The sequence below is a fragment of the Amblyomma maculatum genome, chromosome 1, assembly GCF_055883805.1.
Source record: "Amblyomma maculatum isolate TAMU_Amacu chromosome 1, ASM5588380v1, whole genome shotgun sequence".
Classification (NCBI taxonomy): domain Eukaryota; kingdom Metazoa; phylum Arthropoda; class Arachnida; order Ixodida; family Ixodidae; genus Amblyomma; species Amblyomma maculatum.
In genome coordinates this window covers 149,597,499-149,615,591 of record NC_139344.1, presented here as the reverse complement: position 1 = coordinate 149,615,591, position 18,093 = coordinate 149,597,499, and the positions used below count along the sequence as shown (strand labels likewise).

The window sequence follows — 18,093 nt, the reverse complement described above, 5'->3', positions numbered from 1 at the left end:
CACCACTTCTCCCAGTGTACCCTGCTGTCTTTTAACCGTACGCGAAGTCAGTGAATGGCCGCGTACTCATAAAATTATTTAATTCCTCCATCAGCATCATATCAAGATTGCCGTGGCAAACCTGTTCCTTGCCCAGAAGCGGCAAGGAACCGCTCAAAGTTTGGTTTTATACAAAATTAACTAATTAACGCAAATCATTGCGGATCGCTAACTAGCACAGTGCCATTACACTTGACCTAAGCTTTCCAACGGTATACGGTTTGATACTGCAGCTAAAATGTAGATTTTAATTGCAATTTACTAAATATCAAATAATTTAGCCCACTAATTGATCAAAATACATGTGCAATTAACCAATAATCCAATATCATGGTTGATCACGTGACATATACTATGCTTAGACAGATAGCTTGACAGTAGCGAAATAGACTAAGCCCTGCTTTGACCTTCCCTGATCTTGAAGTTCAAAGCACCAGCCTGGATCGTTTTCTTAAGTTTTACCGCAGTGACAGATTTCACGCTCTAAAAAAACAAACAGTACTAGATTAGGTGCACAAAGTAAAACACCTTATCATGTGACTTAAAAAGTGTCTGCAGCACAGAACTCGCCTGAAAGCCTTGTTTATCAGTATTCTCCATTCAAACAGTTCTAAGAAGAAACCAATCAATTCATGAATGTTACTTTCGGCATTCTCAATGCTTTTCTCGCAATTTTTCAAAACCTTTGTGCACTCCTGGAGCGCAGACCTGGCCCAAAAGCTCGCGCTTCACTCACTGCTGCGGTCGACCGGCGGGCGCCAAGGAGAAAAAGCGTGTCGTGCGCAGCGCTCGCCGCCGCCGCGCGAGGAGAATTGAGGAGGAAAGCGTGGCGCGGAGGAGAGTGTCGCTACTTTCAAATTATCAAAGGACTTTAGTGAGGAGTGCTTGAGAACACATTCCTTAGTTAATAACAGAGACTGCACGCCATTTTAATGGTGGACTGCGCCTGTGTACGTGGGGTACCCTGGAAACACCAGCATTAACCCAATACCCATCAGAAACCCCTGCGCGGGAGCGTGTTCGACGACACTTGTCAGCGGCCACGTCGTATCACCTCTTTTAGTGTATGTGCAGTTCACTCTCCTTTCCCAAGCGAGGACCACTGGCAGTATCCCTCTGACAAACTTTTCTGTCTTGTTCATTTATTTCCTGTGCCCTTCTTGTTCCTCGGCCCAGTCACACATCCGCCTCACACTTACAAAACGACGAAAGGCACAGAATGCATGTTGCTCAGTGGAATGGCAAGTCTGATCACTATGCGCAGACTAGAAAAAGAAGTAATAGTAATGAGAAGAAGGGCCCCTTTAGCAAGGCCAGGTGCTTTAAAAGGGAAACTGAGAGTGAATGTACCGATGGGTGCTCACGTAGTGCATTATGCAGTTCTTACCTTTTTTCTCGGCTATGGTGATTGCACACACTTAATGTTAACACACTGTGTAGTTCATGAGGTCTCTTTGTTTTTATGGTCTCATAATGGGCAATCACCTGTCTTAAGCCGCTTGCTCAGCGATTTCCTCGCAACTTACACATTCTAGTGTTTCTGCCTTTTTCAGAAATACATGCTTTTGATGTGATGTTCTGCTGAATTATAAGTCGTGGGGCACAATCGTGCTGTGTATAAGTGTTAAAAAGGAAAAAAAAATGCCACTTCACTCGCACTACGTGGTTGGGTGCAGAACGAACTTGAATTCAAAACAAACCATGAGAACAGAAGAGGTAGAAAGGACGTTGCGATCTGGTGCTTAAAACGCGAGGACGCCACGCCTCCGCACCGGGTGCAGGTGACCCTAGCGATGCCACTGTTCTGAGCATTCATTTTTTGTCATAGATGGCATAGACAGCTTTGCTCAGTCAAATTTCTATCCATGATAAAAGAGACTTACGTCTAAAAGGAAACAATGATGGCCAAGAAAGTTGGAATTAAAAGCATTTAAATTACCCCAATGAAGCTTTCATAACTCACTCAGTGACTTCTGACATGAAGCTGAAATACCTTTAATCTCAACCCTCTTGCTTGACATGTTGTTCCTTCCTGGTATATTTTAAATGTACTCAATGAAAGTACTACCATTAAAGCTGAAAAAAACTTCTAAAACTCAGCATGAGACATTCTACTCTTGTCCTTCCTTTTATATGCTGACTTACTCAATTGTATTAAGCCCAAAAATAAAGAGACCTAAAAAGATAAATCAAATGTGCATACAAAAATAAAATGTTGTGTGGATCTTTGCTTTTGCAACATCAAAACCTAGAGCACTCACACCCACTTATCCAAGGTTAAATTTCTAACAGCAAGAAAGCAAACAAGTATCGTTCAAATACAATATTCATGTCCCATATTAATAAGTCCAAGACATGCCAGCAAGTTAAAAGAACAGACATGAAAAAATATGTTGCCATAAGGACTGGAAGGACTTTGGTCACTAAACAAAAAAAAAAGTCCACTTTATTTCAATTCTGCAGGAAAAAACCACCTATAATTTAATAATGGGTGGTATAACACCATTAATAAGCAGCTGTCAGTATGACTGATAAACACATACCATAAACACAGCAAAAGCAATCAGCACATTTATGTTGCTAAATACTGCATTCAGCAAGATTTGAAATATAGTGACACACAATATTTTGATTTCTTTTTCACAAGAAAATAAATATAGTGTAAATGAGTCACTTTCATACTAGCTCTTCCAGAACAATCAATTGGCATATGTATAGCTTCACAATGAAGCATTTTGAAGTGCATTTTGTTGTAAAAACATAGTCCATTAACAACAAACATTAAAGCCATTGAGCACCACGCCAGATAAAGGGACCATGTGAGAAAATTCTATGAAAGTGCCATAAAACTGTTACCACTGATGACAACCTCAATATCAGTTCAGAGATTTGGCCAGAAATGCATAGGACAAAAAGTACTCACCTCCCATGTCAAAACCAATAACAGGCACTTGATCCTCTTCATTGTAGGATGTTTTAGCATAGCCAACTACGCCCCCAGCTGGGCCAGACAGAATGGATCGAGAGCCTGAAAACCTGCATCACAAATGAAGACAAGCAAAAAAATGCATTGCAATTTTTGATGACTGCAAAAAATGCAAATAAAAGCCGGTGTCAAATGGCCTACGTTTCCATGGGTGTCAGTCCCCCATCAGACTGCATGAAGAGGACAGGCACATCCTGTGCAATTGAAAGAGGAGACAACATTTACAACTATGTTGTTTACAATAATTTAAGATGCAACATTTACAGCAAAAATGATGACAAGGACAGCAGGCAAGAAATGGACAACACAAAGCTGAGGGGCACAAATAAAGTGCCACAAATCTTATCAGGTGAGCTATTCATGTCAGAAACCCTGACCCCCTGCTTTATGAAGCAGTAGAACAAATAAATAAAATTACTTTGAGGTTGTTTTTGAATCCACATGCGAAACTTTCGATATACTTCTTGATACAAGGTGTCAGATAAGCATCAACACAAGCTGAAAAAAAGAAGAGTCAATCAGTAAAATCAATAACAAAATAACAAGCAACTTCATTTTACATTATGACTGATTCAATATGTAATTGAGCAAGATCACGCTATTCATTGTTTCTCAACCTTATAGGCATACTTTTGAAATGTTGGATGTATGCAGGTTTATACTACACAGTCTTTCCTATCACTGCCACCAGTGCAATTGTCTTAGGCAAATAAAAGCATTCAAGGTTGTGCTGTGCCACCAAGAGTGGAAGCCATAAAGCATATCTTTGTGTAAACTGATAAACTAGCAGTACGCCCTAGAAGGGCCAGTTCCCTTTTCACTGGTGAAAGGCTGGCAGCCCCTGAAAACAAGGATGGCAAAGGGTAGTAGAGTAATGCTAGGATGATAACAAATGTAACCACCCAATTTTTTTAGGTACCTAATGAACTCATTTATTAATAAGCACAGAAAACATATACAAAGCACTGCACTGTATGTGCATGTGTAATATATACACACACACACACACACACACACACATATATATATATATATATATATATATATATATATATATATATATATATATATATATACATACATATGGCAAGCTCACATGCACATGATGCACATATTACAGAAAGCTGTAGCAGAATTCCATATCTAGTCTATGTCACTCTCCAGCTATAATTCGTCTCACAAGATATCTGCAGTACTGTGAAAGGCAGAGGAGCCCTTGCAATTGTGCTCCTAAGTGCCTCTCGCCCCTGCGCACTATAATAGAGAATTGTGCTCCTACTGTCACCCCCACCAATTTGGGAGGCGAGAGGCGGGTAGGAGCACAACTGCCTATTGTAGTTCGCATGATCCTGATTGGACCAGGGTGGCTCTGCCTTTCGCAGTGCTGCAAAAATCTTGAAACGAAGTATAGTGATAACCACTGTTCACCATACACAATTCTATCTAGACTTAGTCAACCAACATTAAACGTGACAGAAAGCCAGCCCCAGTGGAAAAAGCAGGCTTCAAGAACTCTAAAGAAGCACATGTAACGTTTTGAAGTTTGAAGCACTTCATACACAACTGCTAACTTAATTGTTTGTGCTGACACTGTTAACAGGCAAAGTGATTCTTAAAATTTATATCGCAGTTGGAATAAACTGGTGTTTTAGCTGAGCCTTTACTTGCATAACTTGCATTTCATACACACCTGTAAATCCTCTGGGCACAATACGGACCATGGGCATCACATCTGATGACAAGGACACGTGCTCGAAGCCAAGCTCAGTAGCACACTGACCCACCAGAAGCTCATGCTCCTTGAACCTTTAAAAACATGAATACAACTTTGATCATTAAAAAATATATATATACAGCCTTATAGTCAGGATGCTTGTTAAGATATGCTAGGCACAACAACCAGTGTCATAGTTATTTCTAACATGTTTGTGCATAATATATCATACACAGCAAAAAACATTAGGCCCACTAGCCAAAGCACCCAGAAACAGTAGCAGTAAAGAAACAGTAGCAGCCATGCTGAAGCCCACTAATCCTTTTCTGTCCTAGAAAGCTTCCAGGCCTTTTCCATTCTTTCAGTGTGAATGAGCAACAGCGACCCCCTCTTCCCCAATAATGCACACCTTCGTCACATCACAGCACCTCTATCACATGAGCATACAGAGAACATAATCAAGAACACGCACTTTTCTCTCAAACTTGATAACATTTCCACTGGGTAGAAAGCGAGTGTAAGAGATTTTGCTTGCAGCATGTTATGGCATCAAAGCCTCTTTCCCCCCCAAAAAAAGAAGACAGCTCACTACACAGTCATGGCTGCAAAACTTACTAACGGGGATCCTATGCACAATAAGCTGTATTCAAATACACAGCCTCCACTAACAGCGAATATGAAAGTGCACAATACAATGATCAGAATGCCACACTCCATGACCTGAAATGGAGAAATAGGGCTTAGAACAGGTGCTGGTTCTTTTCAAAATGTTCATGTGAAAAGAATCACCGAAACAATAGATAGATTATGCAAAGTGTAGCTTTGAAATACCTTGAATTTTCATCGACACAGTGGCTGACTGCCTATTTGCTAAGAATATTTTAATGCGATAACGTTAAAGGCCCCGTTCACCAAAAATACAGCATCGGCGACCGGTGTCAACATTGTGAGAGAAACATCACAAGAATGGCACTGGCAGGTGGTAGCTGGCAGCTGACATGGCCAAGCACTGACTGGACGTAGGGTTGCCTGGTGTTACGTTTAGGAGCCTCTCCTTTCATATGGAAGGGTGATGTCAGAATATGCCTGCCAAGGACCTTGGCATGCATGGTACCCCTTGTCCATGCAGGCACATTCATATGGATTAGTTAATGCGGGGCTTTATATGTTGGGTAGCAGCCTACGCTATCGCGTTGACAGAACTTAAAGGGACAGAACACTGAAATTTAGGTCTGTAATATTTTTTTGCCGCAATGGGAAGATTGATGTCTAAAATGTTAGATTCCGTAACGGTTTTCGTAGAAACACTGTAGAAAATTTTTACGGGAATTTTTCGATCAGCGCATGTGCCCGTTTTTATGTAGTCCGATGCTGGAAACCATGAGCAGTGAATGCAATGACGTCTGGTGGTTGGCAAAAAAGACGTACCGAAAACAAAAATTTCACCCGCCAGGCAGTAACTCGACATTTTTTTGCTTAGAGTAACGCCCTTTTCAGTTTCACACTGAAAGCTGTCACGGAACAATAACGTAAGCCTCGTCGACGAAAATTTTACTGGGTACTATCATCACTTCATTCATGGAATTCCAAACACTGTGGTGCCATCTAGTAGCAAAACCTGAAAGCATGCCTTTTGTGGTGCGAAAGGAGGGGTGGTTTTTATTTAAAGACACAGTGGAGAGAGCGCAAAATATAATGAATTATGACAAGCACTCCTAGAAGAAAAAAAGAAGTGTGCACTTGCGATAATTGGCGATATTTTGCTGACATGTAGTCCCGAGGGGGACTACACCGGATAGCGCCTCAGTTGTTTTTATGGGATCTTCAATGACAAATTAAAATTATAAAGCTTCTTTTCTTTGATACTGTAGTGCTCGATGTGTACTATATGAGGAAAGGTCTTTTCATCTCCACCATAATCTCATAACATATTTTGGACAGTGTTCTGTCCGTTTAGGCGTCGCCCATAATTTCTGGCGGGGGCATCATCAGCTTTATACATAGCATTTAGCTGCAATAAAGTGCTGTGCACCTTTTTTGCTCAGCTACTAAGAAACATGAATTCCAAGCACTGCAGACCACAAAAAAATGGAAAAAGAAAAAAAAATGTCAAGACAGAATCAGATATACAATAAACATGAGGGAAGACAACAGATGAAAGGAATGTTCCCTTCAACTTCTGAAACAAGACAGCAAGGAAGTGGTGATAGTGAAATGTTCCTACCATGTTCCTATGATTGTTCATCTTCCATCTACACACAAGGGCAATACAGAGATAAACAAAAGTTCAGCATAGGTTGAACTTATGATAATGATACACACACGAAAAAATGTAAGTTACAAAAAAAGAACAGTGAAGTAGTATACGAAATTCATTAGAATTTACTGATAATTTTATGAAAATTACTGATGTTGACTGACTATAGAAGTATTCAACGTTGAGCCTTACTCCTCTGAAAACCACAAAGTTTCCTGCTTACTTTAAAGGTTTACCAGCTTCCGCATTGGCATTTCTTTTGTTTACAACTGGGTAAAAGCTTCTTAGCAATGCCAATCATGCCACTGCTACTATCTGTGGATTATGTATGTGTAACTCTGCCTTGATAGTAGTCCCCAACATTGCTCAAATTCATGACATCGGATGCAAAACAAAATGCTACAGTTAAAGCAGTAAAAACATTATGATTACCCTTTGTTTCTCTTGATTTCAATTACCACAGGTTTGCTTGGTTCTATTCACTTCAAGACTCCTTCCTTTTCTGCCCAGTCATCATCAACCCATTTAATAACAAGGGCCTGAAATCTTGCAGTAAGACTAATATGATAAGCAGCTTCTTTATACTAGTGTAGGTGCAAATGCAACGCACACAACACTGACAAAGCTCAGACACTTTCTTGTTTCTCAGTTTGAAACAATCGAGAAATAACAAAGCAATTGTTTTTCTAAAGAGGCGAAACATTACATGCGGCAATTACAGGTGCCATTAAATCTTGGGGTTACATATATAGACAAAACCTGCTATCCAGTCCATCATGGGACACAGCTTTGGCAGCAAGACCCTAAAGAGGTACTGATGACCACTTCGTCAAACTTTCGCTCTCAGTAAAATGCAATAGTTTGTTTTTTTTATGCTTGTGTTGGCGACAGTTCAGCAAGAAAAGGCATGATTATTGCGCTGAAATCTGAAATTCAATGTCGAACATTTTCCTGGTGCTCAGATTAAATCATATATGACACTGGCAATAATGTTCTGTGCCTAGAGTGCTGACTCTGACCACGAAGAGTGGAGTGGTATGACCCAGACTTAAGAGATCTTCAGAGAAAACTGCGTATGAAGTCATAGCAGCTCACTTGTGAAAGTGAACTGTTTGGCTGGTTTGGTTTATGGGGTTTAACGTCCCAAAGTGACTCAAGCTATGAGAGACATCACAGTCGAGAGCTCTGGAAATTTCGACCACCTGGGGTTCTTTAACCTCCCCTGACATCGCACAGCCATAGCCTCCTTTATACTCTCTGTACCTGGCAACTCTGCGCTCAGCGGCCGTTGTCGCCGCATCTCCTCTATTGAGAAGTTACGCCGCTGGTTACCGAGAAATGGCAACAGCGACGTTGGGTCACCTAGAGTCACTGACTCTAGGGTCACCTTTGCCAGGCGAGTGCCGGGTGCGCAGTGTTGCAAAGCAGTCCGATAGCCACGTGCTGTTGCTCTTTCGTTGTTTTGTGGACTGTTTTGTAGTGTGCAAGGTCTTGCTTCTACTTTTCTTTGCCTTCGGATGCTTCAGGAATGCAGCATTGTACCAGATGGTCAGTTCCAGCTTTGCTTTATTCTTCCGGTGATCGCTGCGTACTGTTCAGCTGCACTGAGGCTTGTGAAAAATAGTGACAGCACCGAAAACTGTTTATTACGTGTCAATAGTGCAATAGTAATTTTAAATGTGCACACGTTTTCTGGACTGCAATGCTAATTGCTTCCCTGCCTAGCTCGTCCTCATAGTATGTTGGACATACTCCTGCGCAATTTTTTTTTATTTTTTCACAGTATACGCTAATTGTGAAATTTTGGAATAAAATGAAACACAAGCTTTACTCAGTGTGACGATGGCTACTTTAAAGTGAGCTAAACCAAATGATGCAAAGCCTACATTAGTTTCCCTTATTGTTAACTCCATCGCAGTGTCCCTTTCTTGCATCAGAAACTGCAAAACTCATATTCAACTGCATTGAGGTCTGTGAAAAATAATGACAGCCCCAGAAACTGTGTTTATTACATGTCAGTAAGGCAATAATAATATTAAATGTGCACGTGTATTTTCTGGACTGCGGTGCTAATTTCCTCCCTGGTTAGCTAATCTGTGTGGTAGGTTGCATGTGCCTCAGCGCAGTATTCTTTGTTTATGCTGTGTATAGGCTAATTGCGAAATTCTGTGATAAAATAAAAACACAAGCTTTACCTACTGTGACGATTACTTTGGAGTGAGCAAAACCGAAAGATGCAATGCGTACATTTGTTTTCCTTATTGTTTTTCAAGTTGGCAAAACATTTGTTTGTGCGACACGCTGAATCATTGAACGTAACAGATGATACAGAGATTGTTCTCCTTACAGATCCCAAAGTTTCTTACAGATCTCAAGAAGACGTGCTGCAGCTGTTTGTGGAGACAAGCTTGAAAAATATACCATGACTCCAAAATCCACTTCAAAACCAGACCGATGCAGCTGTTTCAGCCATCTGCAAATCAAGCTTGCTGAAGTGCCCTGTCACTGACAGCAGTGACCTTGAACATTTTTCTCTACTTGTGGCAACTATATTCATCAGACCACTGCAGGTGAACTACACTTCTATAACAGACAAGAATGATTTGTACAAGCAGCTGTTTCGGCAGAAGCCATACTCACGAGAAGTCATGAAGCTGTAAAAGTAGTTACAGTAGAACCACGGTGATACGAATCTCACGGGGTCACGAAAAAATTTTTATCATCCGAACATTCGTATCATCAAAACGAATCAAAATAAGCATGCAGAAGCATAGGAAAGGCATTCAGGCATATCCGTTTACGTCCGAGAAGGTTTATTACAGTCGTGCGGTCACAGCTCGCCACTCACGGCGCACACAGTGTGACAGTCTATCGCAACATCGGCAATGTGCGGGCCGCCTGCCTCCGCGGACTTCTCGCGGCATGTACAGCACAACAAGAGACTGTGACATGTCAGCCAAGTGGCACCGCAGACTGCTCGGGATGTGTACAGTGCGACTAGCGGTCGCAAAGTCTACGATATGCGGCCCGTGCGCGCCCGCCGCTGACTACTACTGCTTATGGCTGCGCGCCGCTGCAAACCTCTCGCGGCATGGAAAACGATCACGATGCGAGCGATGTGCAGTCCACCCACCTCCACATACTTCTCATCGCTCGTACAGAATGAATGGGGATGGCGACATGTGGGGCACACGGCGCTGCAAACTGCTCGCAGATCACGATAGCGGAGCCAGCAATGTCCGGTCTGTGCGCACCTGCCACATATGTCGCCACCAGCTACGGCAGTTGCGACGTCTGTGGCTTGTGGGCCACGCGCCGCTAAAAGCTTTTTGCGGCGTGAGCCCGACAGAAAATTGCGACGTCGGCGGGGTGCGGACGACGCGTCACCGTAAACCACTCGTGATGCACACTGTTACGATTCGCCACCGACATGTGCGACAACCAATGCGGCCGCAGCACAGCGTCAGTCAAAGCAGCGAGCGTTTTGGCCATTTCAGCACCGTGCGGTCGGCCACCTGACACTTCCTCCCGCGAGCGTGCTTCGACACGTTAGAAGTACACATGCCGTAACGTGTGTGCGTGCGTGTGTGCAAACGCTGGCCAAGTCCGGCGCTCGAGGGAGAGAGCGTCGCCCTCGACCGTCAACAGGAAGTGGTGGAGTTTCTGTCATGACACCGCGACTGAGTCATCACAGCTTGCTCGGACACGAATTCTGCTCCCTTTCCCTCTGAACTGACGAGTATGTAAGAAGCAGTGGCTGATTCCGCTGCGAGGGAAACTACTACAGAAAGACTCCAGAGACGTCGTAGAGACGACGCCAGACACCAGCTTCGTGAGCGTGTCTATTTTCTCTCCGGGCCTGCATCTCTGCCCGTTCCTACGAGATGCTGTATTAAACGTTGTTTTGTTAGTCGACGCCTCGTCTTTGCAGGGACCGCTGAGGCCTTCCGCCGAGCCACAGAGCCGCCGGCAAACGCTACCGATGGGGCCGCAACCCACATATAACAGTACATAAAACGCGGCTGGCGATCACGAAGTCAACGATGTGCGGGTAGTGCGTAGTGCTCAAGGTTGCAGTCACAGTTCGCGCGTTCGTATCATCCGTGGTGGTGCGGAAGAGTGTTCGGACTATCCGAAATTTTGCACATTGTACACAATGCATTCTGGCCAAAAAATTTCGTGAATTCGCATCATCCCGAAATTCTTATCAATTTGATTCGTATCACCAAGGTTTTACTGTACTTTGTAGCACAGCTGCTGTTGTGAAATGTATAAATAAATGCTGGTGCCTTTTTTCTTTAATTTTCTTTTACCGCAGCGTAGACTAGCATTGTAAGTTTTCTATTACCATTGACGTTCGAGCCATGCGCAAGTTTCTTGAAACTGCCACATATAAAATGTCATAGCGTTGGCGTCATTGCCTAACAAGTATCGTGATCACTTGTTATGCTTAGAGGATGCCGGCCTTACAAATAAATACATTCGAACTCGGATATATCGAATTTTGGTTATATCGAACTCACGGAATATCCCCTTGAATATCCCATGTAAAAGCATAGGAAAGCCGCGTCATATATCAAACTCAATTTCACTGGTCGTTCGGTATATCGAACTCCACACCATGCACTGAAAAGTGTGCCTTCCCCAAAGACCCCCGCATCACCCCCGGCCGTTTGCCGCGTGACGTTTTCAAGCCACGCGTGGAAGGAATGAGAGGGGACAGTTTGGCGACGGCTGGTCTAGGGCAGTGCCGCGCCCATTCCCCAAAGGCGCGGGCATCTGCGGTTATCGTTTCCCGCGCGCCAGTATGTGACGGTTGCAAGCCATGTGCGTGAATGAACCAGAAAGAACCGGTGGGAACGAGAGGGGAAAAATGTGTTCGAGCGAAACGCAACAGTGTGCCCATTCTTTTGCCGAGCTATCTCTCTCCTTCCTCTTTCCCGGCCTTCGTTCGCAGTAGCACACGCTACGCATGCGCCAAGCCAGCTCAGCCCGTTTTCAGACAGAACGTCGGACGCTTTCTCTAGCGTGTGTTGCGAACCCTCTGCGATCGGCTGATGTGGCTATGGCGCTTGTGGACGTTAAGAAGCGGCAGATCTCTCTCTCTTTTTTCTTTTTGCGAGAGTCGTCCATTCTTATCGCTGTGCTGTACACGCAGCATAGTGTAGATATGGCGGCCGCAGACGTTAAGAAGCGGCTTTGTTTTTGTTTTTTTTGCGGGAGTCATTTACCCTTGCATGTATGAATCAACAACAGCATGCGGTCTGGTGCAATCATGACACTGGCTTTTAGCATTTTTTGCTTCAAACAGCATTTAGCTATCACGCTTTCCAATAATTTTGTGGCAGTGAACTACACCCGCCTCCAGCGCGGCGTGATAAGCCGAACCAGGCTTATGCAATCAAGCCATCACGGGCACTCTGCTAAGTTCGCTCTCCGCCACCGCAGGAGCTATCAAAAGATAAACACGCCCTGGCGTTATCGCTGCGCAGCATCTTGGTACGCTGCCAGGAAATGAGCTGTGGATGAGACGACGGAAACAGAGTGGCGCGCACTGTCCACATGCAAGCGAAAACACTCGCGATTTCTGCTGCAGTGACACAGAAACATTGTTTTGAGCTGCTGCAGTGGCTCGAGTGGCAAGAGGGACTCAGTTCCAACCAGATTGAAATTTTTCGATCTGTCGCTGAGATCGCTCAATCGCTTGCATGTGAGCGAGCTGGCCTTAACGTTTTTTTTTTGTTCTTCAAATTCTCGGGTGCAAAAGTGGAGGGTGGGCTTATTATGAGAGTGGGTTGATTACGCGACAAATACAGTATCGTTTTTTCGCATCGTAAGTGCCGTCATAAGCCAATTTCTGTATATCGAATTATTGATATATCGAACTATTTCGTGATCCCCTTTGAGGTCGATATATCCGGGTTCGACTGTATACTGAATATGTACGATTCATGCTTAGTAGCAGTTATCCCGCAAGCGAATAACAGCGCTGTCGCTCTCGTGCCAACATTCGTACCTGTGCATCATATGTGCGCCTCGACACCTACGTGCGCCGCTGCAATGTTCACGTGGCGCATTGACAGGCACAGAGAGTATAAAGGAGGCTAATGCACAGCACATGGGTGTCTTGCTTTTCGCCTTCTTTTTGTGGCTGGGATCCGATCTTGCATCCTTAGGCACAGCAGTCAAGCATTCTAACCACTGCACCACCACGGCGGGGCGAAACTGAGCTGTGACAGAGTAATCACTGTCACACGCCTTTGCACACAACTATATAATGTTTGTTAACAACATGAAATTATTAAAACAATATAGAGACACACACAAGCACAGAAGCACACAGGCAGGGTACTGTAACGACACATACTCATCCGTGCCCCTGCGCTGTTTTAATGATGCCAAACCAGCTTGCCCCAGCATCACTTTTATCCATACGACACTCACAAGTAAACTCACAAAAATTAATGCCACAACCATCTTTAAGGCTGCTAATTGTATTCATTTCAGCCTCATATACTAAAATGTTTTTTGTCACTAACATAAAGAAACTTCTTAAACATACGTGTAAGAATGAATCAAAGCGACAGCCAGGCTTTTGATTCCTTGATCCAACACTTTTTGTAGATCCACTTTCAGCTTTTGAACGTCGAGAGGTTTTATGATGGTTACCTATACAAATGTGAATACAGCAACATTAGCGCAAAAGGTGCCAAGTGCCATGAAATCATTAAAAAAAAAAAGCTAGCTGCCTCACCAAAATTCATCTGCCTACTGCTTTTGCTAGGCAGACCTGCTTACACTGTTACCTTTCAACATTTCCAGCAGTAAAATATGAATATAGTAACATGATTCCAAAGGTAGTGAGAGATAGTGAAGCATGCATAAACAGCCAAGGTTACCAAGGGCAGATTTCTTCTTTTACAAAAAAACTACTGTCATTATCACAATGGATTGGGGTAGAAATCAAAATGTGTTGTGAAAGAAGGGAAAAAAAAAAAATCATACGTAATAAGCATAATGTAGTCTTTACCGAAAGTAACCAGACTGCATGAATTGTTTTACAGCCCTGCAGTAAAGTGCATACGGCACCCCCCCCCCCCCCCCCCAACTCTAGCGCTAAGTCACTTTTATGGCAAGGAGAGCACTCATCCTTAGCTTTCATGATTTTTCTTTCCTTTTGGGGTGCCTTAAAGGATGCACTACATGGATGAGAAGCACAAATCCTTTTGACAAAGACGGTACAATACAAATCCGTGCATACACTAAAACATTAATATATGACACTTAGTAACAAAAAGAATAACACTTAGCTACAAAAGCATTTCATCGAATGCATAAATGGGAAAGGATGGGCGTGTTTACTATACCTGACTTAAAAGACTGTTCCATACCCATATTGTTCACAGGAAAAGTAAGTGCATTTATGTTCTGCTTAAATGAGTGAAACTCAAGAACTAATAAGCACTCATAAAGTTCCTAACAGCCCATTTGTATGTGTACAACACACACATTTCAGTCTCGTAAGAAAATAACTCTCGAGTTGCAAAGAATCCAAGTTCCCTCTTTTGAGCAAAGATGTAGGTGACACCAACTGCAAAGACAGCAAATGAACTGGTCTGATTCTCTTCAAAACATAGGTGCTGCCTGGGGCACTTGAGACAAAAAAGTTTACAATGTACTTTTAAAACTCACCGCATATGCCAGTCCAGCCCTCAAAAAATAAGTTATTCTGATTAATTATTTATAAGACTACTGCAAAAACATGCACATTCTTATAAAGCCAAAATCCTCCTTTGAAAGAAAATAACAGTTTCCATTAGAAAAAAAAAAACATATTATGAGCTAACTAGGTGTAATGTTTACCTTTAGAGAAATTTTCCAAAGTAAAGTAGAGTAGATTTGTAACCAGGCAATATTTACTCACTAGTACTCATACAAGTGCAGCCATGCAGATACAAGGGAAAGCTGTACAGCTTTCATGGAAACAGAGACACAAACAGAAAGGGTTGCTGATCAATATGCGCTCCTTGCCATTTGATCTTTTAGCAGCTATAAATACCTTTTCATCAGTGGTGCCCAAGCACTCTGGTGTGTCCAGGTCTAGAAAACAGTCATCTCTGCACAGGACAACCCGCTCATCTGCCTCGACCACATAATCATAGAGCACTTCAGGCTTGGCACAAGTCTGTTTGGAAGACAAAATAGAAGGAAAGGTGAGAAACCAAGCAAACTGCACCACTTATCTTAACACTGACCAATTCATTCTTCTCTGTATGCCTCTACTGATGTCCCAGGTCATGCCTTATCACAATGAAAATTAACCTGTCACACTTCAAACTTAAAATAAATACATCTGTGTTGAGATTCAATGATGCAGCAGGCACAGGTAAAGCTCACTCACATGATGGCTCACAGGCCGCTAATGGCGACACACAAGAAATTACATACAGAGGGTACTGAATCAAGCACAAAGATTAAACATACTACTATAAGCCAATGCATACTATATAAATCCTTACATATCATAACTGGGCCCTAAAGCCAGAAAAATTTGCATCTCCCTTATTATGCAAAAAAGACTGAAACAAGAAGGACAGAAAGCTGGGCAAATTGGTATCCGTTCATTGTAGGTGGAACAGCATGAATTATATGAAAGACAAAAGCAGGAAGAAGATACAGCGCTTGTCTTTGTCTTTTTCCTGCTTTTGTTTCTCATCTAGTTTGGGCTGTCTCACCTACAATACACTGAAACAAGCAATGTTTTCAATAATAAAGTCATCGCTATAGTTAATACATCCACTTTTGCATTAAAAATGTATTTTGTCACATCCTGCATAAAGTTCGCTCACCCCTCTATTCTGAATGTCACTGTTATACCAACACAGTAACCTACATGTGCAATCGTTGTTTATCTTCCTGAAACTTCACACATAAACACTTCAGGAATGCTACTCCCCTTGTAGAAACAAAATACATACAAAAGAAAAAGGTGCAATGATAGAACAGCGATTGCTAGTACAGCATGCACTAGGAAACTGTGCCTCGATTATTTCTTTAACCTCTGTGCACTGACAAGAGAAAATTGCTATAACAAACGCATACCTACTAAGGCACGCTATTGCAGAAAAAAATAAATAAAAGCTATGTACAGGGAGTTACAATGTACCATAAAGTAGACGGGATATTTAAACAGCTGCTTGCCCTGCCAGCGACGCCTTGACTCAGCCCCTCTTTTCAGAAGCTCCATGTGAAATTCTGCAAGAGGGATTTCCCACATACCACAGCTAACAAAAAGGAGATGGCAGAGCTTTTGCTGCAAGAATTGTGGAAGCGACAAACCAAGTGCGATAAGTGTGGATATTAAGTATGAAACATATTATGAAACTGCAAAACAAGAAATGATGCCTTTTCGAATTGCGATTGTTCAAAGCAGGTCGTCGACAATCAAAGCAGGTCGTCGATGGAAAGATTGCTTGTAGAACCCCACACAAGGTCCAGGTTTAGAAACAACTGAATGTGACAGATCCTACTGGTAAATGGCAGAGAAGTGAAGAAAAGTGCTTAGAACTGTTTTCCTTATGATTTAAATGGTTAGCAGCATTCAATCCCTGCCAAATATACAGGAATTTTCTAATATCAGTATCCCAACTGAATATGAGCAGAACAAAAAACATCAGGGCCTGTATTCCAAGTTTGCATCGTTATCGAAATGTCAATATCTCACGTGACCTCGAGTCATCTGATTGGTTCAAACGCCGGAACCGGGTGTTGCCACTACGGAACCGGAAAAGGTGGCAACATATTCTGGCATTTCCACCAATCATATGACTCGAGGTCACATGAGATAGCGACAGTATACAAAATTCTAAATATTTGCACACCTTCTTAAGCAGCAAACACATAACAAAAGAAAAGCAGCAGTACATAAGCACCAATACTGCACCTAAACAACTGGATGGCCACAACCTGCAAGGTACACCAGGCCACCAAAACCAGATACAGGTAGTATGCATGAAATGTGCACACAAACTGCACATATGACATATCGCAAAACAAACTTCACATATGCCACTAGTGATTATGTGAGATGCAGTGTTGTGGCTACAGAAAAACTGCCAACACAAGACAGTGCACGAGCATTGCTTCAGTATTTCACTGCACGGAGAATCTTGATAGACAAGCATGCTCATTAGTACTCACTTTGACTGGAATGCTTCTATTCCACGAGCTACGCATATACAGATCAACAATGCATACTTGCATTTAAAATTGCAATAAACTACGAACTTTTTTTGGGGATCTCCAGCCTTCAAAATCAACCACAGAGCCCAAAACGCTGCTTCAGCACACAAAAAAAAACAGAACTAAATCAATCCTGATGTCGCATGGCTTAGTTGGTAGCATGCCTGGCTTGCAAACACAAGTGTCATTCGGTTCTAGCCCCACCTGAAATTTAGGGCATAAAGCATTGTAAGTGCCAGATAAAAGTTGCATGCCCCTGCAGAGGCTGTGCACAGAAATTACCGAGAACTTCTTTCAGTCAAGGCAGCGATACAGCAGGGCCATAAAAAGACAATGGCAACTGATGAAGCGCAGCCAGCTTTAGAACGTCTGCAATGAAACAGTCTCTGAACATCTGTACTTTTTTTTCTTCTTTCTTCTCTATATGTTAGAAGTTGCTATCCTGCGGCACTTAGGAATGAAAATAATACTCAGTCAAACTAAGCTGTTGACTTCCCAGTTAACCACCCTCGAAGAATATTGGTGAACCATTTTTTGTGCACAAAATATACAAAAACTGTACTAAGTTGTGTGCTTATGTCTTTGTGTGCTCTCCCCTTGTCCCGTCTTGTTTACGCATGATTTAGCAAAATATACAGAGCTCAAGAAACAAAAATTGTAATGCAGAAGGTTGCTGTTTACAAGTGCTACTTTAAATAAAAATCTAAATTTTACACTGCACTTACATGGTTTCAATTTTGAGCATGGTCAATGTGGCCCCCAAAGGTACAGCTGGCCAAATTTTTAACTGGCATGCATAACCGCATTTTCTGCGATTCTGAGCATTACAGTGGAGCTAATCTGCAAAAAGTCAAA

At 42.6% G+C, this 18,093-nt stretch overlaps 1 protein-coding gene across 1 annotated transcript in view; it reads right to left on the bottom strand.

Moving 5' to 3' along the window:
- LOC146204586 (5-oxoprolinase) overlaps positions 1 to 18,093 on the bottom strand; it is a 134,204-nt gene that overhangs the window by 108,739 nt on the left and 7,372 nt on the right. Inside the window, exons 3-8 of the mRNA XM_084589257.1 lie at positions 15,056 to 15,181; positions 13,559 to 13,665; positions 4,716 to 4,831; positions 3,444 to 3,523; positions 3,167 to 3,219; positions 2,963 to 3,075 (exon numbers count right to left, since the gene is read on the bottom strand). Coding sequence (XP_084445383.1) covers positions 2,963 to 3,075; positions 3,167 to 3,219; positions 3,444 to 3,523; positions 4,716 to 4,831; positions 13,559 to 13,665; positions 15,056 to 15,181 — 595 coding nt within the window. The remainder of the gene's footprint in view (positions 1 to 2,962; positions 3,076 to 3,166; positions 3,220 to 3,443; positions 3,524 to 4,715; positions 4,832 to 13,558; positions 13,666 to 15,055; positions 15,182 to 18,093) is intronic.